This window comes from Manis pentadactyla, chromosome 5 (assembly GCF_030020395.1).
Source record: "Manis pentadactyla isolate mManPen7 chromosome 5, mManPen7.hap1, whole genome shotgun sequence".
In the NCBI taxonomy this organism is placed as follows: domain Eukaryota; kingdom Metazoa; phylum Chordata; class Mammalia; order Pholidota; family Manidae; genus Manis; species Manis pentadactyla.
In genome coordinates this window covers 142,339,747-142,364,243 of record NC_080023.1, presented here as the reverse complement: position 1 = coordinate 142,364,243, position 24,497 = coordinate 142,339,747, and the positions used below count along the sequence as shown (strand labels likewise).

The following is a 24,497-nucleotide window of genomic DNA, read 5'->3' as shown; positions in this document are numbered from 1 at the left end:
CAGATTAGTTCAGCATCTTTGGGACAGGTTAGTGGAGTGGGAGGCTTTAGCCATGAATCTGGCTTTCCTTGAACTTGGCTTTCCAGAATTTAATAATTATTTACCATTAATATTGTTATCTACACCATAGTCTTATACTGTTTGCAACTCCTGGGATGGGAATATTTGTCCTTGGTTCATGTTACAATGATGTTACATATACCTTTATAACAACTCATGATGTTACATATACCTATCTACCAATTCAGTCCCCAAGGTCATAAAGAAGCCATTCTTGGTTACTCAAGAAAACAAATTTGGGAAATCTCTAGATAGAGTTTCTAATAACACAATAGGAAAAAGGCAAACATTTATTTTTATTTGCAAGTGCAGTTTCTGCCAATCATCAGTGCTCACAAAACCTTTTAAGCTACAGTAACTTTTAGTAAACTCAAATAACACTTTAAAAAATACCCAGTGATAAGAAAATTACAGAAAAATTTCCATTACACTGTTGAAAATGTTTGGAATCCAAAATCCACTATTTTCTGCAGTGGTTTTCAATATTTGTTCTGGTTAAAAAAAAAAGATTTTCTCTTTCTTTTCTCTCTACTTCTACATAGTCCTGGTTAAACTAATACAACCTGTTCCATGAAATTTAAGGACTGCCATTTTCTGGATTTAGACTGTTTTATTTCTTACATACTTATATTAATATTTTAATATTTTACATAAAACATTGTGTTTATGAAACAAAATTATAGATCCTATTTATGATGTGGCATTTCCAGTTTGGGGGAAAACTGATAATCTAATCAGTAGCAGGTCATTTTATGCCTTTCTTTTCCTTTCTTAACTATAATAAATAATTAGCAACCTATTACTTACAAAAATTCTTAATTATGCTTAGAGCAACCAGAGCATTTTCACAGATTTAAATCCGTATTTGTTACAGTAAGTGAAGTCATTAAGAAAAGCCTCTGGATTTCCAGTTTGATAACACATGGCTTTTGTCTGATGCATAATTAACAGAAACTAATGATGACTATGTAGCTCTTTCAGAATTTTAAAGGCAAATCTATATTGGCCTACAGTTAACATGCAAATTCATCCAACAAGCAACACAAAAGGTATTGTAGTAGTCATTCATTTTTATCAACATTCAAGAAGATCTAGTCAGCAGCACGACTCTCCTATATCGGAAACACATAATCACACGGTCACAACTGAAGTCAGATCACACCTGGTAAAATACCCCCTTCCTACTTCATCCTTCAGAGTTAGTTCAGACTTCCAGCACAAAACATAAACAGTAGTGATTAATACTGTGGTACGAAGGTGAATACAGACAAGAGTTTGGTGTGCTAGCATACAGAGCTTCAAAAACAGTGACAAATGAAACCAAACGTATTGCCCCACTCTCTCGCCTTTTCCTTGGGGAGACTGGAATTCTTAGGGCCTTATTGCAACATTCACTTTAGGGTACTGAGTCTAATGATCCTAGCAATGAAATTATTCCTTGAGAGGGAAATTGGGCCACAGGGGACACTGTACCTATTTGAGGGAGGGTAAGGGAAAATGTTCTTTCGTGATGAATTGCCTTGAAGGAAATGTGATTTTTCAAATTTTTTTTATCCCAAGGAGTAGTTTGGTGGTATACTGTGGCTCAAATTTTATTATTTTTGGTTGGGTAAATGAAATGTGGACCACCATCACCATCACTCTTAATTCTTCTTCCATCACATAAGACACTTGTTAAGATAAGAAAGATATTCTACTAAAGCTGACGGTGACTGAGAGTCATTCAGTATTCAAAGTTCCTAAAGAATCGTTGGTTCTCTGAAAGGGATAAAAAAGTAGGAAAGGCTTTGTTCAAACTCTTACTAGTAAACAAGTATTACTTCAACTGATACAATGGCTACGTGACATCAAAGTACTATAAATTATCAAAACTATCGTACAGAAAAATTACAAATTCATTGCAAAATACATTACACTGCTACCATTAAGAAAAAAGTGCTTTTTGTTTCCTTTCTTTTTTTTTTTTTTTTTGCCAGAAAAGTATTCTTTCAATATAGAAAATCCTATGTGTTACCCTGCATGTGGCTAGGATATATCATAACGGAGTTTATACTAAGTCCTTCTGATTTGCTGGATGAAAGGCTGAAAAATATAACAATGACTTATTAAAGCCGTGTTCCAAATGACCACGCCAGCTATCAGTGGAGAGATGCCTGTTTAAGACACAAGAAGATGCCCTGGTCTGTCCAACCCTGCCTGTCCCACCTGTCAGCTGGTTTGAATGCACAGGCCTTCTGCATGCCCTGTGGTTTCCTTGTGTCCTCCTGAATTAGTCTCACGTCCTCATCTAGCTTTGTCACCTATGTGAATCCTCTGCTCAGTGATGTCTGTATTGTCTCATGAGGGGAACAATGCAAGATGGTGGACCTGCCAGTTTCAGGAATGGATGTCCAAGGAGTGTCTGGGCTGTGGCTCTTTGAGAGGGCTCCCTCACCAGCATCAGGTCTAGGAATCCCCGCAGCATTGAAGAAACCTGCGAGAACACAAGACACCATCCTAAGGACTGGCACAGAAACCCAACCCAGTTCCCCTAAAATGGTTTCCCAGCTAACGCCCAAGAAAAGTCATTCTGTGGACAATGAAAGTCAGCTCGAAGAGAAAGATGTTACGGAAGTAAAACCAGAGAGCGCCTCTACTAATACCTGATGTTTTCCTTACCTTCTTCAAGTTGGACCTAATAGGACTTCGTGATAGTGCCATGAAGAACTATAATTTATTTATTAAATAAAATAATAATGGTAATAATAGTGATAATAGCCGCTGTTGCAAAACCCTTCCTAGGTACAGGCACTGGTCACACATGCTTGATAAAGTTGGGTATAAACATGAAATAGCTTTATTTTTCTAGCAACTGCAACCATCTTGGCTTTGTGGAATCCCCTTTTTTGAAGAGAAACAAATCTCTGTCAGGTTATCTGACACAGACAGCATTTTTTCCTTATTTTTTTATAATTTACTTTCTTAGGTTTATCATACATTCAAGTGCATGAATATTAAGTATATGATTTACAGCAGTTATTTTTTTACATATATGTAAACCTGTTTACTCTCCACCCCTTTTAAAATATAGACCCTTTGTACCACTCCACAAGGTGATCAAGGGCCCCTTTCCTGTCAATACCCATCTCCCTGCAGAGAGTCCACTATCCTGACTTCTAATAGCATACATTTATTTTGTCTGCTTTTGTCCTTTACAGAGATGGAGTCATACAGTCATATGCTGTCAACTCTTTCACTCAACACTGTGTCTGCAAAATTCATCCCTGATATGTGTGGCAAAGCTTTATTCTTTTCAATGCTGTGTGGTAGTAACAGTTGAATTAAATCATATATTATCTGTCCATTTGGGAAACAACCTTGGGCGGCTTCCAGTTTTCAACAACTGGAATTAAAGCTGCCCTTGTACATGATATGAAAGAACATCACTCATTTCTTTTGGGTGTGGGACTATTGTGTTACTATACTGTTTCAGCCACTTTTCATTATTTAAACTTATTCCAATGCAGTAGAAATTTCAATCTCCTGTTCAATTTAAGCAGTCTTTTTTTTTTTTGCGTACCTATGTGAGTGATTCTACTGGGGCTCTTCACTAAGAGTGAGGGAAGAAAAGATGCTACCATTACAAACTATTCTCCTCATCCCCTCTCTTAATGTCATGAGGCAGATGGGAGGGCAGCTGTGCATATGGTCAGTGTTTATAGTACTAACCCTGTGCAAATGGCCCCTCTCAGGAAGCTCTGCCCCTACTGGGGGCCCCTAAATTGCTGGTTCTTTGACTTGGTCTCATTATTTTGGAGCCTGGCTCTACTTGGCAATCCTTGGGAAACAGAAAATCCCCCACTTGGTCTCTTGGTCATGTCCTCCGTTGCCCAGCATGATCTAGCCCCTGCCTGCCTCTCTGCCATGTTTTACCCTTTCCCATTGCTCACTTTGCCCCGCCAGGCAAGCTTTCCAACTTGGCTTAGGGCCTTTGCACTTGTTGTTCCCTCTGCCTGGGACATTGTTCTCCCATTTATTTCACAAGACTTGCTCCTTCATTCTTTTCATATTCTGGTTCAGATGATCCCTGCCCAGTGAGGACTTGTTTCATTCCTCAGCCTAAATGAGCCCTCAGTCCCCTCTTCTGCACACTGTTTTATTTGCTTCAGAGCATGTACCATTCTTAGAAATTATATTGTCTTCATCCATTTGTTTGTTATCTGCTTCCCCAACTAGAATACGAGCTCTCCGAGAGTCAGGAAATCTGGGATCTTGTGCTGTGACACCCCCAGCAATTAGACCAGTTCCCAGCATATAACAGGTGCTCAGTGAGGGAGTTTTGAGTGGAGTGCCTGGTTTCCTCTTTCACCAACCCTATGGGAAGGAGCCAGTCGTATCCCCATGTTACAGACGAACTTCAGAGACCAAGCGGCTGAATCACTTGCCCCATGAGTGAACCGGAAGAGCTGAGATTTGAATCCAAATGCCTCTAATCTCAAAGTCCATGCCCATAAACCAGGATCTACTCCTGGAAATGATAGGCCAGTCTTTAAAACTACAGAGAGACTGAAAAATCTAAGATGATTCTCAACTTCAGCAACAGATGCTGCTTCTCACCTTGTGTAGGTCCTTCACTCTTGGAGGTAAACTGTCCCGGATCCTCCGCATTGCCTGGAGGGGAGGCTCATTGAAGTAGGGGGGCTCACCATCAATCATTTCTATCACCATGATCCCGAGGGACCAGATGTCCACCTGTCAGGCAGAACCCACTGGTTATCTGAGGCAAGGAGACCGCTCTGAAATGGGTGTGCCCAGGGAACCCAATAGATTCACACTCGTTCATAAATGGAAGTGGTATTTGCAATCTCCCAAAATTTACAACACAGATTTATAGGCTGAATTATTGAGTCACTGAGATTGGCTAATGGTTATCATTGTTTTTTAAAGACAACTTCAATGAAGATTCTGCTAACTAGGTACACAGGAATAGCTTAACATTCTGAAGTTTAGAACTTTTTTCTACTGTTAATTTTGGGGGTTAACTGTCTATGAAGGCAGATGAGAAAACATCCAAAGTTTTATGTTACGAACATAGAGAAAAAAGATTCACTTAAACCATAAAAAAATTAGAAAGTTTCTGAGAAACTCATGACAAATTGCAATGAGCTACATTGCACAACATGGTATATTCTGATTCTTTCATCAATTTGATTTTTAAAAACAGTTCTCTCCCCACTACTTTGGGGCTCGTTTCTTTTTGTTTTATCATTTTGAAGCAGCGTACACAAAACCCTGCTTTATAAAGCCATTTTCAGGAACTGGAGAAAAGAAAAGGAGGAGATGACAAGCAATTCTTCCTGAGTAAAGAATGGGCAGCCAGGACAATGAGAAGACATAGCTGTGTTATAAATTCCCAGCTGCAGTCATTTCCCCATAATGGCCTCATTACACCTCTTATCAGTTAGCTGCATTCCTGTTACAACTCTTGCAGTGACCTTCAAAGGGAATTTATGCTCTCGGAACCACACTGAGAAAAACAAGTCGAGCACTCATCCAAGGTCAAGCAAACAAGAGAAAGAGACCAGAGTCCACCTTAACTTATGCCAATACCCTAGCTCATTGGTCCATGCCATCTCCTCCAAGCTTCTCTCTTAGAATCTGCCTTCTGCTCCATAATGTGTGGAAACACCGTGTGCCCAGCCAGAAAAACTCCCTGCCTCCGTGTGTGGAGTCTTGCACGCCTCAGGGCTTCTGCTGACACCATTTCCTCCCTAGAAGGCTTTTCCTCCACTCCTTCTGGGCCCTCATTTTCACAAAACCAAACCTAATCTCTTACTAGATTATGAATGATGGTTTACTTGCTGGAGGAAACTGAAATTGTACCTTATTTTAAAGTATGTTATAATGTTTGTATATGTTTTTTTCTGTGGGAAAACATTATTGCTCAAAGATCACATCAATCTTGCGGAGCTTCTTCTGACCCTCTACGCTTTGACCGCCATTCCTGTTCCTCTGAGTATCTCCGGCCACTTCTCAAGTCACATTGTCTGCTTCGTGTATGCCTGCCACTGAGGGTGGCATCAGAGTTGAAATGATTTCTTTCCCAGGATCCATTGTTAGGACCTAAACAAATAGCCCTAGATTGATGTGGCAGTATCCTCAGTGGTGGCCAGTCTCCTTTCTGCCACAACCTACTTGTGACAAGTCTAGTGGACGGGACTCAAAGATGGAGTCAGAAGTCATTGCCTTAATCTGTGGTCATTAGCCAGCTCAGAATCCCTGCATTCCTGAGCCTCTCCAGGCCCTGCCACTCCCAAACAATGACAGTCACCCCCTTACCTCTGTCCCATAGGGCAGCCTAGAAATCACCTCAGGTGCCATCCAGTAGGGAGTGCCAACCAGTGACTTCCTCTTCGGCACCTCTTTGGAAACTTGAGCACAGAAACCAAAGTCAGACAACTTTATCTGAAAAGGAAAGGAATGCAACAAACTAATGATTTAAAAATACTGGCTTCCAGATAGAGAAATACAGAGGCAGTTTCAAATTCAAAACAGAATAGTCTCATTAACAGGTCTTGGAGACACCAGAGGAGGTGTAGGAAGACCCTTTAATGGACAAACCTCTTAGGGCTCCACCAGGGTTGACTTACAAATGTTCAAACTCCTCTGCTTGTATCTTTTATAAAATTATAAAACCAAAAAATATTCACACATCAAATATACTCCCAAACAACAAATTCATTAAAATTGAAACCCACAACTTTTTTATCTCATGGATGACGCTTTGGTAAGTAAGTTGTTATTCTCAGTGTGATTTTGTATAAATTTATAAATTTGTATAAATTGTATAAATTGCTGCAGTTTAGGTTCTGTATTGAGCACATTTAGATTTCTAAGTACCATGAGGTGGTTCAACTTCATTTCTGTATCTGAATTATTGCAAGACCTCATTTATATTTTTATGTATTTTTTTATTGAAGTATAGTTGATACACAATTTATATTGGGTTCAAGTATACAACACAGTGATTTGACAATTGTGTACATTATTAAAATGCTCTCCCCCACTAGTGCAGTTATTATCAATATAGAAAGAGGTTATGGAACCATTGACTATATTCTCTATGCTGTACTTCAGACCCATGACCAATTTATATTATGATTGAGATTTTGTGCCTCTTTACCCCTGTCACCTATTTCACTCAGATGCCCCTATCCCTCCCCCATGGTAACCACCAGTCACTTCGCAGTGTCCCTGAGTCTACTGCTGTTTTGTTCATTTTGTTTTGTTTTGTTTTGAGATTTCACATGTAAGTGTAATCATATGGTATTTGTCTCTCTCCACTTGGCCTATTTCACTTAGCATAATACCTTCTAAGTCCTCATTTATGTAGGATGTTGTGATATCACTTTAAGTATTGAATCCCTTTTTCCTTTCTTTTTTCCTCTCTGCTGATAACTGAAGTTGTCAATGTGAACATCAATGCAAATGGAAATACGGTCATGGGAACTGGATGTTAGCACTTGGTTACCAAAGGTTTTGGTGGTCATCCTAATGAGCCTGTGTACATATGTTATTTATCTTAGATGTAATTTATGATCAAAAAGAAAAATAACCCTGGAAACTCTTGCACAGAGCTTTTAAGAATGCACATTCTGTACCATCGGGCACCCTGCCAATTTATATATTCCAGATGACCTCTCTCAAGAGGATTGCCATTTAGGGTTGTTGATAATGGTAGAATACATTCAAAGAAAATCATGGCCCAGACATTGGTTGGCATGGTTCAGCATGGCCATTTGAAGATAAGATTTCTATAGATTAAAGGTACTGTCTCTAAACCACAAATTCTCCCCTTGCTTCTCTCCAGATCTCTGAACTTTTCTCAACCTTTTTCTCTGGCTACGTCTCTGCTGCTCACAATTGAAACACTGGGGTTTCCTAGGGCTCAGCTCTTAACTCTCACTTCTCTTTTCACATACTCTTCTAGATACTCTTTTTCTTCCCATACTTATTGCAGACCTCTCTCCTCCATTCTAAACCTACACTTCCATCTAGTATAATGTTTCCCCATGGAGTTAATTTTTGTGAAGGGTATAAAGTCTGTGTATAGATTCATTGTTTTGCATGTGGGTAGCCAGTTGTCAGCACCATTTCTTGAAGATAAGATATGTTTGCTCCAGCGTATTGCTTTACTCCCTTATCACAGATCAGTTGACTATTATTCATGATGGGTCTATCTATTTCTGGGGCCTATATTCTGTTTCATTGGTCTTTTTGTCCATTTTTTTTTTTGTCAATACCACATTGTCTTGATTAACAAGGCTGTGATACAGCCTTCTATTAAGTCCTAATGTCAGGTAGTGTCAGTCTTGTGACAGGTTCTCCTTCCTCAGTATGCGTTGGCTATTGTGTTGTTTTTTGCCTCTCCATATAAACTTTAGAATCTGGTTGTCAGTATCCATAAAAATAACTTGCTGGGACTTTGACTGGGACTGCATTGAACCTACAGATCAACTTAGGAAGAAATGATCTCTTGGCAATGTTGAGTTCCTCTATCCATGAACATGAAATATCTCTCCATTTATTTAGTTTTTTCTTTTTTATTTTTTTATCAAGGTATCACTGATACACACTCCCATGAAGGTTTCACAAGAAAAACAATGTGGTCACCACATCCATCCCCACTTTATTTAGTTTTTTAATTCATTCTTCACAGTATTGCAGTTCTCCTCATTTAGATACAGAGCTAATATAAATGGCATTGTGATTTTAATTTTAAGTTCCATTTGTTCATTGCTGGTATACAGGCAAGCATACACTTGCCTATATTAACCATATATCCTACAACCATATTATGGTCATTTATTAGTTCCAGGAGTTTTTATCGATTCTTTCAGATCTTGTACATAGACAATTATATCAGGTCTGAACAAAGAGTTTTATTTCCTTTCTTCCTAATCTGTATATCTTTTATGCCTTTTATCTTATTACATTAGCTAGAACTTCCAGAATGACATTGAAAAGGAGTGGTGAGAGGGGATATTGTTGCCCATTTCCTAATCTTAGTGGTAAAGCATAGCCAATGTTTAAACATACCTCAAGGCCCTGATCACTTTTCACTTCTTCCAGAATTTTTCTCAGGAGCACATATTGATCTCTCCCCTCTCCAAATTTGAGAGAAGTTAGCACTCATTCAGTCTGGAACTGTTTTCTGATGCTAACCTTGTCCCTCCCACTAAAAATGACATTCCTCAGGGACAACAGCTCCACCTTTTGTTCCTTAAGAGCTGGGAAAACAGTAGATACTCAGAAAAAAAAAACACATGCTACAAGATTGATTTTATGTTGACACATATTTGGCAGCAGATCGTGGGATAGAAAACACACTGGTGCTCTTCCTGAAACCATCACTGACTCAACTGTACACAGTTCTTTCTAGAATCAAAGTTGGAACACAGATTAAATGGGGGTAATGTTTTAGAAATTATTAATATTTTTTCTTTTTCCATTTCCTTGTTCATGATCTTCTTTCTAATCAGGCCAAGGCTACAGTGGTGTGGTTTAGGGTGGGAGGAGACTGGATTGCTCTAGATGGAATGCTAGAGAAAGCTGGTTTAGTGGAAAGATGATTTTCTCAATTGCTTTGGCATATCAAAAATCAAAACCAGATGCCTTAGAACACAGAATTTCCATGTGGTATGAAGAAGAGAGCTCTGTGGCCACACAGCCGGTCTTATTGCCCTATTATAAAATAATAATCTATAATTCAGAGAAGTGAAAATCCTATAGTCCATCCCTTTTTGACTGGGATTATTTGCAGAAGAAAACAAAGAGTTGATTTGATTGTGTCAGTAGCCAACTCTTCATTATACATCATTTCCCACCATCCCAAACAGATGGTGGTAGGCTTCATAAATATCTGATAGCATATATCCCCATACAAAGAAGGAAGAAGAGAAGCCACATGCATCTATGTTCAGAGGTAATATTAAAAATACTTAATAACCAGATTCATCTAGACCAATCAGAATCTAGACATTAAGTTGAAAAATGTCTTTGAGTTGTCTTGGGGGCCTTACATCTTTAATAAGGCATGAGACATTCCAATAAAGAAATGGGGTAATGGGGGATATACTCCAATGACTTCAAACAGAGACTATTAACCAATAAACATGAAAATACTGTAATATTTTAACAGTAGATAGAGATATAGTAGGGAATGCCAGCTGAACATCAGCCTTGGCTATGCCCAACATGGCTTCCCTGGAGAAATGGCACAACACGGTGGGTAAAAGTGGACTTGAGGCAGGCCACTGGCTTCCATGGCCTTTGTGTGTAGGGGTCCAGAAGCTCCTCCAAAACTCAGTGAGGGAATGAGCAGGTGCCTGGCACAAGCCTATGGTTGACATGAGGAGGCAACCTCAAAGATGGCTTTCAAGATTTGAGGCAAGAAACTGGAGTTGTAAATACTGCACAGATGCCCTCCCTGAAAAGTCCAGCAGCTGTTAGGTCCTGTTAATCCTCAGTGGTCACCAAGCTGGGTAGCAGAAGAGGCCAGTTCTGCCAGGGAAGCGACCAGAGAGAATCAAGAAGATACATCTTATCTTCTTCACCCTGAGGTTCCATAAGCCACATTTGTACCTTATCCTCCCAGACTCCCTCTTGAGAAAGATGAGGGTAGAAGGTACGAAGAGGCAGTAGGTGGTGCCCACAGCCAAAATACTGAGGTTTTAAAGGTATCCATTAAACCTTACATGAATGTGGCTGAACTTAGATAGAAAATGTTTAAATTATTTAAGCAGACTAAATGTAATAAATTGAATTAAAATAAGGTTTTTTTTAAAATAATTGAGTCAGCAAGGCTTTGTGCAGAAATCTAGGTTAGTTTTAAGAAACACAGAAACTATAAATCTGTATGTGCACATGTGTGTGGTTATTTCCAAAGCTTGAGTGTGAGCAAATTTGCAACCCTATACAGATAGCAGAGAAGGAACACTTTTGCCAATATATTCTGTTTGCCTGTAAATTTAAGAAATGTGAATGATTAAAGAGGTGAATGTATCAGCATTTTGGAATTGGCAGTTTTTAATTTCAGCATCTCTTGTTGATTTTCTCTGTCAAAACATGAAAAAAAAAGACCCCAAGCCTGACAGACTAATAATTATCTCCTGATAAAATGTAAGATGAGAGACTGAAACTCGACACTTGGAATCTAAGCCTGTTCCTCTGCTGTGGAAGTATAAGCACTTTCACATGATCTTTTTTTCCCACTCACCCAAGTACATAAAAGAGACAATTTTCTAAAAGAACATAATTGCACACAACATTCATCCAAATAAATCTGCAAGTAGATAATGAGAACTCAAGTAATGAGTATAATAAAGCATTGCAGGCAGATCTTAAAAGCAAATCACACAGACTCTAAGCTGAGCCGTATTTTAGATAGAATTGCACAATGTGGCTACTTAGAAAACCACCTTTGTCTCACTAATGTGGTTAGGCTAAGAAAACTGCAGCTAGCACATTACCGCCCCCTTAATGGAGGAGATGTAACTTGTTCCACAGGGGCCAGACAAGGAATGAGAAGTCAGAGCTCAGATCAAGCTGCTATTTAAATAGGAGATCCTATCCATCTCATGTATCCATCTCATGTGTCATAAGGGGCCCCACAAACACATGGGAGGGAGGAACAAAAGATATTATCTACAAGACAGCTACAGGTTTAAAACAGAATGTAAAACCCTCATTCTGTAAATTGCATACACTCTAAAGGATTCTTGTGTCTGCTGCAACTTTTTGCTAAGGCAAAGATGGATGCTTTTGTGTCTGTTTCCTGCATGCTTCCTATAAGGCAATGGTATCCAAATTATGTAGCATTAGCGTCCCCTGGGAACTTGTTAGAGATGCAGGTTTTTGGGTACCACCCAGCCTGATCGAATCAGAATTTCAGGAGGTGGAGCCCCAGGAATTTGTTTTTTTTGCCTAGGTCTTCAGTGGTTTTGATGTTCACCAAAGTTTGAGGACTTCTGTTTTAGGGCCCAGAGATAAAGGAATGGAGCTAGAGGTACAAAAATGGACCAGACGGAAGATGGTGCCTCCAGCTTAGGGACCACTTCTTCAGCTACCTAATGCAAGAGGAGAGGGTGGGCATCATAGCGGCTAAGCTGGAAGGCTATGGAGGCCTGCCCCACTGCCATTCGAGAGAGTGCAGAGAGCAGTAAGAGCTTGCCCAAGACTTACAACAGTAAAGGAGGGGCACACAAACCTGGATCTCCTGACTTCTCATGCTGTGTTTCAAGGTAACCTCTGTAGACTAACAGGAAAGGGAGGAGGGGGAAAGTCTGGTGTATCTCAGAGACTATTTGAAAGGAATGAATTTAAGCAAGCTATTTAATATGTCCAATCCTCTGTTTATTTAAGAAGAGCTTTGGGGAGATAATCATCAGGTCTTTTCGCAACTATAAAATTCCAGTTACCTGAAAGATAACAAAGCTCAGATGCTTAAGGGAGCCTAGCACATGTTATCAGTGTATTAAATGGGCCTGGCAGAGACAATGGAAAACTAGTGGTACATGCCCTTGGTAAAGAGACACTGACTTCCAGCTGATCGTTAGGGGTACAGTAAAGAGGAAGTGGAATAGTCACATGGCCCCGTTTGCCAGTCTGTGGCCCTTCACCTATCCTTCACCCTCACTCTGAATCCTGTGGGAGAGAGGCACACACCAATGAATTGCCTCTGGGTACCATGTTAGTTTGGGCACCCCAGAAGCACACCCAGAGAAAAGGATGTGATGCAAGTCATTTATTATGGAGATATGGGAAACACTAGCAGTGACACGGGGAGGTATGACAGGGAAGGGAAGGCAACCAGGAAGTGGGGAGTGACCAAACAAGCTACCAGTGTGGGAACAAGAGCTTCATTTTGCTGAGGAAGCCTGGGAGACTGTGCAGAGCAAGTGCCTTGGAGGTATTCCATCCAAGAGTGAGAGAGTCGGGATATCCACACACCAATTCCCATCACTTGTTTCATGGCTGCTCTGGGAGTGTGGATGTTAATTTCCTGAAGTTTCTAGCATGCTCTGTACTGGAAGAGCAGACTACAATGGCCAGAAGAAGTCCCTGGGCAAAGAGACGCAGGTGGCGGCATCTGAGGTGTAGCTAGGGGGGCTGAAATAGGAAGTCCATGCAGCCATGTCTGTGGCACCATAGCTGTGGTGCTATTTACCCTCATCCACCATGGCGCTTCCATTCCTGCCATGTGAACATTCAGGTAGTACTATCAGATACTTGGACTTTTCTAAAGACAAGAATCTGAAATATTATGTGAAATCTCCCAATTCTTGAGTTGTGGCAATCAACTTATAGTAAAAAAAAACAAACAAACCATAAAGAACACTTGTACTTCATGTAATTCCCACAAACCTTTATGATCTACTCTTCATTTTCCCTTTCAAGCCCAAACACCACATTCCATCTGCTTAACAGAAATTAGTGACTCCTTATATATTATTTCTGTCATGGACAAATATGAACACTTTGCTTTCAGTTGACAGCAAGTAATTTCCTTTGTAGTCTTTGAAGAGGCCAGAAAGGATTTATCCTTTTAAACCAGAGCAATTCATCAACTTTTTTTTACAATTCTGAAATAATCATAGGTTCATGGGAGGTTGCAAAGAAATGTACACCCTGTCCTTCCTAATGCTAGCAACTTACACAGCCATACTGCACCAAGAAACCGATGTTGGTACAGTCCACAGGGCTTATCCAGATTTTATCAGTTGTACATGGACTCATTTGTACACCTAGTGTGTATACTCTTCAATTTTATCACACTGTAAACTTGCAATAAACATTACCACAGTCAACATACCCACCAGTACCAATACCCTAAAACTCCCCATACTCCCCCTTTATAATTTTTACAGCCACACACCCTAATCCCGAAACTTTGGCAACCACCAACGTGCTCCACATCTCTATAACTCTGTTATTTCACAAATGCTATCTAAAGGGAATTATGTAGTGTGCATCCTTTTGAGAGTAACTTTTATTCACTCAGCATAATGTCCTTGAGGTTTAAGTTCTTACATGTATCACTTGTTAGTTCCATTTTTCTTTTCTGAGTATAGCTACACCAGTTTGCTAAACTGGTCACTCTTTGAAGGCTGTCTGTGTAGTTTCTAGTTTGAAGCTACTATGAATAAAACTGCTGTAAACGTGTATGTACATTTATGTGTGGAAGTAAATTTCCATTTATCTGGAATATGTGCCTAAGAGTGCAATTGTTGCTCACATGGTAAGTCCATTTCTAGTTTTGAAAGGAACTGCCTAACTTATTTTGTAGCATGGCTGCCCCATACTGCGTTCCCACCAGCGGTGTGTGAATCAGTAGGACTATCATTATTTTTCACGTGAGCCATTCTGACAGGTATGAGGTGATAGCTCTCGGTTTTAATTTGCATTTCTCTAAGGGCTCATGATGTCAAACATCTACCAACAGGAAGAGAACCCAGTACACCTTGTGTGACAGGTAGTGTTTCCCTGAAGTGCCAACAATCATACTGCTCAGTCCATGAGCTCTTCTTACCATGTGACTCAATTCTCCCCACATTAAGGACGGTTTACATTCCCTGCCGTTGAATCTGGAAGGGCTGTGATACAGTGGAAGTGACATGATGAGGCTTTGAAGTTAGGCCATGAAAATGCCACGCATATCCACCTTATTTCCTCGGGACACTCACGTTTGGAATCTGGGCTCCATGCTGTGAGGAAGACCACGTGGAGAAGCCATGTTGAAGGGGCTGGGCTGACAGCTTCAGCTGAGCTCCTGGCCACCAGCCAGGAGGAACGCCCTGATGTGGGAGTGAGGAAGACTCCAGATGCCTCATCTAACCACAAGTCAGAGCAGCACTGACTAGCGGAGCCTGGCCAATTCTCAGAGCCATGTGAGAACGCCAAAATGACTTTTGATTTAAAACCTGAAGTGTTGAGGTGATTGTATGACAACAGATAGGTGAAAATGTCTTCTGTACTCTAAAACTCCATGCTCTGATAGATTAGTATAAACTGTATTCTCAGCCTTTTCTCGGAGTAGCCACAGTCCATCTTGGCTCTCCTTCTTATAAAAAAAGGTTTCCTTTCTGTGTAGAGACAGAAGCCCACTGGGGTCATTGCGGCAAGTTGCTCTGAAATGTGAATGATCACACTCCCACCGGCATGGCCAAGAGCCGCAGGATCGGCTCAACGTGCAGTTAGTTCCCTCTTCCTGGAGCACTGCCATCCCTGACGGCCAGAGGCTCTGCTCCCTCATGTGTCTCTTCTGCAGTGTCACCACTTCCCAGGGGCCCACTCCAACCCGCCTCATAAGAGACATGCCCCCACCCCGCTCGGCAATTGTTCTCCACCCTTCCTACCCTGCTTAAATAAATGACTGTAGAAAATTTAGCGCTCTAGTTACCTGTCTGGTGGTGATCTTATTAGCGTATTTATTTGTTTATTATCTTACCCCCATGCTCCAAAGAAGCTTATGGAAAGTAGTGATTTTCTCTGTTCCTCCTTTAGGACCTAGAACCGTCCCTGACACACAGCAGACATTTGTCAGCTGACATTTACTGCATGAGGGAGTGAACAAACCAATCAGACTAAAGGCACTCATGATGTATCAGTCTCTGTGGGCTCTTTGCTGGGTGCATAGAAATGCAGGACATGTTTCAAATGTAGGTTCTGCCCCCGAGAATGACCCTGAATGATTTAATAACCTTTTGTACATTGCGGGTGGGGAAGATCTTTAAGTAAGCTGATTAAACTATAAATTACTATCGTGTCCCATGTCTGATTTTGACATCTGACATATACTTAAAGGAAGCCTATGCCATCAATCTCCAGAAACAAGGAAAGAAAGACTGGCTTGAAACTGCCTTGCTTTCTTATTTTGTAAGCACCAGTCCCAAGAAACAATTTGTGGACCACTTCAATGCTTTGCAGACTGAGTTCTGAAAGCACTTTGTCGAGGTGCTTTCCTGAATCAGGCTAGTGGAGAGTTCCAGGGCCTTTTCTATAGCTTCCCTGCTTTATGAGACATTGTGAAAAATGGCTCATATCCTGCCACAACCTATCTCCACATCCCTTTACAATGAGACTTTGTACCTTCTCCCATCAAGAGGTAGATTCTTTCCTTACCCCTTGTATCTAGGCTTGACCATGTGACTTACTCTAGCCAAAGGGACATGAGAAAACAAGATAGAAGCAGAGGGTTCAAAGTGCTTGTGCATTGTGGTTTGCCTCTCTTGCTGCTCTTGGGAACCTTGCACGGCTGCCTTGTGGATAAGCCTGGGACAGTCTGCTGAGAGATGAGTGACACATGGCCCAGTGACCTCATGTTCCTGCTGGGAGCCAGCCAAGTGCCAAGCAAGTGAGTGAGGCCGTCGGCTGTAGGCTGACCACAAATGGAAGAGCAAGCTTGGCTGATGCCACGTGCAGCAGAGATGAGCTGTCCCAACTGAGGTCAGCTCAAACGCTAACTCAGAATTGTGGGTGATTAAATGGATGTTGTTTTAAGTCACTAAGTGTAGAGTGGTTTGGTATGTAGCAAAAGCTGACTAATACATACTCCCATACCCTCTTTTTAAAAAAATTTCAACCAGAGTAATGTAAAAAGCAGGACTTAAAACTGCCCATTAAACAGAATCCTAATTTGCAAATTATGTATACACATACATGGAAATATGGGAAAAATGAGAACTGAGATTCAGGGTGATCTAGCCTCTATACTTTGCTGAATTTTCCACAATAAAATTGACAATCTTTTTAAAACAAAAAAAGAAAATCCAAAGAGCTTGGGCAGTCTCTTCTGGCTGTACTCTGATTAACCCTGGGCCAGTGTGGATGTGACACGAATGTTTTCCAAATAGCTATGGGTGTGGTCGTAAAAGATAGTTACATCAAACGGATGGCCAGCTCCATTCGTCCTAGGGCTACTACCTCAGGGAAGCATTTCAGGGAGGTTAAAGGGCCTACATGGTAAAGCTCTGTGCTTCAAAAGTCTTCCAATCTAACCAAGCCTTCCTTAGAATGTCAGCTCATTCTTCCCTTGGCTGTAGTATTCTATGTTTCATCCCCTGGTGTGGCTGATGAGTTTCAACAGAATTCCATGAGCAGGTTACAGGGATGGGAAATGCAGAAATATGGGTCTGGAGATACATTAGTGTGATGGGTATCTTCTGTTTGTCGTTCCAACTCCACTTATTCTCCTCCTCTGAACTCTGGGAGGCCAACCTTTGTTGACTGCAGAGATGGCTTCTGAATGGGTTCAGCCAATGGGAGAACCATAGAAGACCAGAAGGAAGGAGCAGAGTGAGATTGGGTATTCACTCCTCCAGCTCCTATCCTGCAGGTTCACTGTAGTCTGGGTCTTGCTGCAGATCAGAGCTCCTGCTAGGTCATACTCTTCACACAACAACTCTATTTCCAGATTTGAGTAACTAGTTCCCTGCCTCACCTCCCCAGGTATGGGGTAGTAGAGTGGGTCTACTGCCTAAAGTACTGCACAGATCTTCATGCAATTATGACCCTTCTAAGTGGACCCACACTTTTATCCAACTCTTCTCAAATTCCCACTGGTATTTGTCATCTGTTTCCTGCAGGGGCTCTGAGAGATATTGCAGCCATGCACAGTCACACGAATAGGGTGGACAAAGTCCTAGAAATATCCCCTCATCTCCTCCAACAAAAATAAGAGCATGGCAGAAAATGAAAAGAAATTTCCATAGCTCCTATTACTTCCTGCACTTATTGTTAAGGTGGAAAATTATCCATCACATTCGGGTCACAGATAATTCTGACTAACAGGATGACACACAGGACTGTGATTTCCTTTTTGTAAGCCTGCTGGGGAGAGGCAGTGGGCGACTTCTGACTAAGGAATTTAGGATTATGAGAAAGTGTTCTTAGGAGGATAATGCCCATGATAGACAAAGTGATGAGGCCAAACACAAAAAGCTTACCCGGCCATCGCTTGTCAGCAGGATTGAGTCACTCTTTATATCCCTGTGAATCACTCCTTGATTGTGAAGGTAGGAGAGAGCTCTCAGAACCGACAGACAGACAGTAGCTATCTGTTCTTCATTCATTCTAGAAAGGAAATGACATTTAAGGAGCAAGGACAGATTTAAGAACATCTTTGAAATGATCAACAAAAGCATCTGCCTTGGGTCCCAGTGAACTAGTCCATGCGCTCCAGCCAATGTTTGAAAGAAAAACAAGTCTTTGGGATCTGATTCCCAGAACCTTAAGCTTGTCACTGAGAATGAGGGGCCAGATAGAAGCCAAAAGAAAGAGACCTCCATTTGCTGGCCTTTGGGTCATTAATGAAAATATACTTTCTTGAGCTCTGATGGCTAATTCCTTAGGTAATGATAAACCTCCTACAGAAATAGTACACTCAATAATTAAGTAAGGTTCTAGGTGTGGCTGCCAGGTGACCTCGAGCATGTCCTTCAACTTCCTCAGATTTTTTTCCTCATCTTTGAAATGGGGATAGCCATTGGTTTCTTCAAGGCGGGACTCAGGCAAAGTGGTCTCTGGGTCTCTCATATCCCCCTCCGGGGCTTGTCTTGTCCCCACTAGCCCTCCTCTCCCTCCTATAGGAGCTGGAGGTTTCTGTTGCTCCAAGTCCCTCTGTCAAGGAGGAAACAGGACCTAGTTAGTTACTATTAACTAAGCATGATACTTTAGTAGATGATACTTTAAGAAATGGGCCATGGGAATAAGAAGGCAAGCACAGCATTGGACACATGCTCCCACATTTCATGGCTGCACCCCCACAAAGAAGATATTTCTGGTTTCAGAGGAGACTGAGGTCAGGAGACCTGCCTAAAGTTACACAGTTAACAGAGTGACCAGATCGTGATTCCAACCCCATCTCTTTTTCAGTTCAGAGCTCATGCTTCTCTACTGTCCCCATTGCATCACGCTGCCATTGCAACTCAAAAGAATGGATTTTCAGCCATGGAGGAACCTAGGTAGGAGAATTATTTAGACAGGAGGGGCTGTTCAGTGCCTTCAAAATGACCCATTCAGGCATTTGCCTAACTCTTCTACGTATAAAACTTCCCTCTCTTGGAGATACTGTAAGGCCCAAAGTGAACTATCGTGTAAACCAAGGAAACCGTCAGGAGACGCAGAGGGTATAACTGACCAGAGCCCCAATTTAAGGACTGACTTGGGAAATAATCCCAAGTAACTCTTAGCTCAGCAGAATAAGGACATGGATGGCCCTGAATTTGTGTTTCAGTCTTACTGATGCTAGAAAACCCTGAGTAAAATCAGGATGCAAAGTAAAATCCAAGGAAGTAGCCCATTAGAATGTTGAAAACATGGAGTGAATGAGTATGAAGAAACATGCCCTTCCCTTTCAAGGGGACTCCTCCTGCAATGAACTGGACTCATGGAGGCTGGAGAGAAGAAATGTTCTTGTCTGAAATAGAGTGGAAATCTACAACTTCTGTGTCCTTGGTTGTGTGGTGAGAAGGATGGTCATTGTGATGAACTGTGTTCAGATGTGTCCTATGGCCAATTTTCACATCTTCCCAAAGCATATTCTTTGAAGGTTTAGCACATTAGCAGCAGAGACATGCTCAAATATACCTTAAAATTAATTCAGGACCAATAATCAACATGTTTAGTAAAAACATTTGTTTGGATTCCATGAGATTTGAATTATTTGAAGCAGGCCTAAGGATTCTTTACAGGTCAACTATCACAAAAATTAATTGAATCTGAGACTCCATCACTAACAAAAAGTTCACCTTTAACTGGAATATGTGACAAATGCAACTAATTCTGAATTCAATGGCTTTGTAATGTACAGAGCCCACTGTAGAAAGGCTGGTGCTTTCCTTCTGTATGGAGGAAGCTCAGATTTGGGATAAAGATGCCTCAAATCTGGAGTCAACTCCAAATTCAAATTCTGGCTCCATCAATTGTTGAATATGTGATCTTGAGAAAGACGCTTTTCATCTCTGAGTCACAGCTTCATCACTTAACACAGGCACATCAACACCTCTGAGATGTGTAAAGGTTACACAACTTAATGTATGAAGAACTTGACATTGCTTGGCACTTTACGTTTTCCTCTACAACCCTCTTGCTGGAAATCAGTAGAATATGATGTAACAAAATGCTTGGTAGGGCTAAAACCTCACTGTGCCTAAGAAACATATGAGCATCTGGCTAGATTGTAGATTCTTTTAGCTGGTATGGATACAGTCTGAAATTCTGCATTTCTAACAAGTGCCTAGGTGAAGCTGATGCTGCTGGTCCCCAGACCACATTTTAAGTAGCAAGAGGTTAGATGTTTAATCAATCAATTAATCAATCAGTTACGCATTTATGGGATATCTAGTACAGCAAACTTTGAATGACCAGTTTAAGGATTTCAAATTCTAAATATTCATGGTGTTCCTTGACATACAATTTCTTCTTGCTCTCTGGAACTACTCTGCCTTCAAGAGGAAATTAGTTGACAAAACTGGGTGGAGAGAACTGGAAAACAGAATGAATATGGAAAGCCTAGCTCTTAAGTAGATCCCACTGATCAAAATAAGAATGGAAAAGAACCTTGACTAAAAGGGAGCACAATTTAGCTATCTGAGGCTCCGTAAGGCAAGAAAAATATAATTTTAGTATTTGTTTTATATGTAAGTCACATGTCTTATCCTTAGGTCTCTTCATTCTATTTGTTTCTCTGAATTAAGACGATCTTGTCTGTTTTGAGGGTGGTTGTGTCCTATGGCGATACCAAGAGGAATCTGCCAGCTGAAATGTTGGTGATAAATGTTCAGTGTCTCCCCTCACGTTCTTTTGATTTTAGATGGTTACTACAGACTCAGGGATGTATGGGGTCATGGGTGAAATGTTGCCTCATTTTAGTGGAGAAATAGTAACATATTCTGCCCCTCCTGGGGTATCCCAATGCCTTGCTGCTTTGTTTCCCTAGTATTGTTCATCTGATTCACTTATGGTTTGGGTGCCATTTTAGTGTTATCATCTAATATCCAATGCCTCTCCTTCATGACAGTCTTTTTTTTATTATTAAGGTATGATTGATATACACTCTTATGAAGGTTTCACATGAAAAACAATGTGGTTACTACATTCACCCATATTATCGAGTCTCCCCGATATCCCATTGAAGTCACTGTCCATTAGTGTAGTAAGATACTACAGACATGACAGTCTTTTAACTTTTTGCAATTTTACTAACAAGAACAAACTTAGTTTCCCAAATGTATCATGACTTTTTTTATATGTCTGTGCCTTAGAACCTTGCTTTTCCAAGTGTGATCTATGAACTAACAGCACTGGCATTGCCTGGGACATTTTGTTAGAATGAAGAGAATTATGTCCCTCCCTATTAAATCAGGATCTGCATTTTAGTAAGATCCACAGGTAATTCATATGCATATTAAACTTTAAGAAACATTGTTTTAGCGTGTACTCTTTTGTCTGCCTTCAATGCCCTTTTTCTCCCACTTGCCTTCTTAATAAACCCCTATGCATCTCTCAAAACTTATCTTAGGTATCACCTTGTATTGGAAATCTTTCTGGACTCTCCTGAATATTGAGGTGCTCTTCTGTGCTACTTATATACTTCATTCCAGTTCTGCACAGGTTTTTTTTTTTTTGCACAGGTTTTATAATGTATTTATTACTACTCTGTAACTTCCTTGAGGGGATGTATCTGAGCCTTATTCATTTGTATCTTTTGTATCCCCAGCACTTAGGAAAGAGCCAGGAATATAAAAGGTGACCAGTAAACACTTGATGAAGTGACCACAACTGACAAATCAGGGAAGCAAGCAGCTGATACAACAAAGGTAATGAACCATGGTTACCTGCAAAGGTATTTATAAATATAATTGAAGAATTTCTCTCTCTTAGGTAGATCTGTTATTATGACAAAACTTGGGCTGCTCTTCCATCTGCTCTTCCATCTGCCTCTTCCTTCCCCAGGTACCCTTGGTGGTGTCAACACATAGCAATGCCATGAAAACTCAGGAAAATGAAACTCAGTTTTAGAAATCTATATAGGGATGGGAAATTCTATTATTTGTCACTAAAACTCCATTTTCAGGAGCTTGCTGACTTAAAATCATTAGGCATTCCTGAACTTCTGGAAGGCAGGAAGTATTTTTTTATACAGAATATTATATTGGTTTTGAGTATACAACATAGCGATTTGACAGTGATCTACAATACTACACTAGTGACCCTCTAGTGGGGTATTATCTGTCAACATAGAAAGGTGTGACAGAACCATAGACTATATTCTCTATGCTGTATTTTCATCCCTGTGACTAATTTATATTGTGATTCAGTTTTATGCCCCTTTATCCCTTTCATCTATTTCACTCACCTACCCCAATCCCTCTTCCATGGTAACCACCAGTCACTTCTTAGTGTCTATGAGTCTATTGCTATCTTGTTTGTTTTGTTTTGTTTTTAGATTCCACATATATGTGAAGTCACATGGTACCTGTTTTTCTCTGCCTGGCTTATTTGACTTAGTATAATACCTTCTAGGTCTATCCATGCTGTCACAAATGGCAGGATTTCTTCCTTTTCTGTGGCCAAGTAGTATTCCATTGTATATATGTACCACTTCTTTTTTATCCATTCATTTGTCAGTGGAAACTTTGGTTGCTTCCATATCTTGGCTGTTGTAAATAATGTGGCAATAAACATAGGGGTGCATATATCTTTTGCATCAGAATTTTTTTTCTTCAGGTAAATTCCTAAAATAGTATTTCTATTTTCAGTTTTTTGAGGAACCTTCATCCTGTTTTCCACAGTGGCTGTGCCAATTTACATTCCCATCAACAGTTTAGAAGGGTTCATTTTTCTACACATCCTCACCAACTCTTGTTATTTCTTGTCTTCTGGATTATGGCCATTCTGACTGGTGTGAGGTGATATCGCATTGTGGTTTTGTTTGCATTTACCTAATGACGGTGACATAAAACATCTTTTCATGCACCTGTTGGACATCTGAACATCTTCTTTGGAAAAATGTCTATTTGGGGAGAATGTTAATTGAATGAATCAACTTTACATATGTAGTATTACAAAACACACTTGGAGAATATAGAGAAGGGTAGATACATTCCCTGACTTCAGAGAGCTTACAATTTATGAAGAGTTAATAAAGATTGCCATTGGAGCCTCACTCAGGAGAATAATAATAAACACTTTGAATTATATGACTCCATAATAAAGAAATTTACCTGGTATGAGTAACAATGTCTGTCAAGGCACCGCCTTCTAGAAATTCCATGACAACCCAGAGCTCGTCGCTGACAAGGTAGCTGTTGTACATGTCGACCACATTGTCATGGTGGTAATCCCGCATTATCACAACCTGGGCAAATGCAAAGATGCTTTTTAACTTGTGGTGGTGAAATTTGACATTTTGTTCTCTTGTGGCCATATCTGTGCTGTGAGTACAATTGGTGAAGAAGTATAGATTGTGGGGGGGTTTATTTAGGAGCTTACTATAAGCAAAAGGATGTCATTGAATAGAATCAGAACAGAAATACAAGGAATCAAATTAGTAAATTCAAAGGAAATGTCAGGCCAACCAGACATTGGGTCAAGGAGAATAAGGAGCGAAAACAACAGAGCCATGGAAACCTTTCATTCACATGGGTAGGTTAGTTGACTGGTCTGGTGGGATATGATCAGAAATCTTTAAGGGTCTGCATTAAAATGAACTATCCATACTCTGCTGTTGGCTAGCCTGGCAAAAGGGTCACCAACTCACGGTGAGTGAATGGTAAGAGAGTCTCACAAGTGAATTAACAGTTAGTAGGGGTGGGGTCACATGAGATCAGCTTATTTTCTTGGAAGAAGATCTGGATTGGTACAGAGAGGTTTAGGGACAAAGGATAGGTCTAAAATGCAAATATGACTTAGTCATAAAAAAGCTACCTTGAGCCTTCTTACTTGAGAGAGCTTCCAATAATTGCTGTTCTGTGGCTGCTTCTGGTGACATTTTTGGAATGAGTGTGAAATAATAAATTATAGAGTTGTTTATGTATATTATATTGCCCTGTCTGTTCTGACATCATGATTTGGAATTGCAGACTGAGGAGAAGCTGAAACCCCTTCACCTGGTGCTCTCTGTGAGGGTTGAAGCATGCGGCAAAAATGAAGACCTGAGGGCTCCAGAGGGGTGGGAGGCTCCTGGTGGTTTCACACGAGCTTCCAGAGAGGAGGGATCCAAAATTACAGCTGGTTGCATTTTTATGGGGTCTGTGTTTATTGCTCTGAGAGTGAGGAGACATGGGTGGCACATCCTTTGCTGGGGAACAACATATTATTTAGTATTGGAATTCTGACTTGAAATCTTTGAGACTTTAATTTTCCATTCACAAATGCATATCTCTCTCCTCTAGATG

At 40.6% G+C, this 24,497-nt stretch overlaps 1 protein-coding gene across 2 annotated transcripts in view; it reads right to left on the bottom strand.

Moving 5' to 3' along the window:
- Nucleotides 1-347: 347 nt before the first annotated feature.
- The window catches only part of PAK5 (p21 (RAC1) activated kinase 5), a 264,540-nt gene continuing 240,390 nt past the window's right edge, over nt 348-24,497 (bottom strand). For both annotated transcript variants that reach the window (XM_036880104.2, XM_036880105.2), the window contains exons 6-10: nt 23,325-23,458; nt 18,045-18,171; nt 6,379-6,504; nt 4,657-4,791; nt 348-2,533 (exon numbers count right to left, since the gene is read on the bottom strand). In XM_036880104.2, the coding sequence (XP_036735999.2) occupies nt 2,378-2,533; nt 4,657-4,791; nt 6,379-6,504; nt 18,045-18,171; nt 23,325-23,458 (678 nt within the window). In that variant the 3' untranslated portion in view covers nt 348-2,377. The remainder of the gene's footprint in view (nt 2,534-4,656; nt 4,792-6,378; nt 6,505-18,044; nt 18,172-23,324; nt 23,459-24,497) is intronic.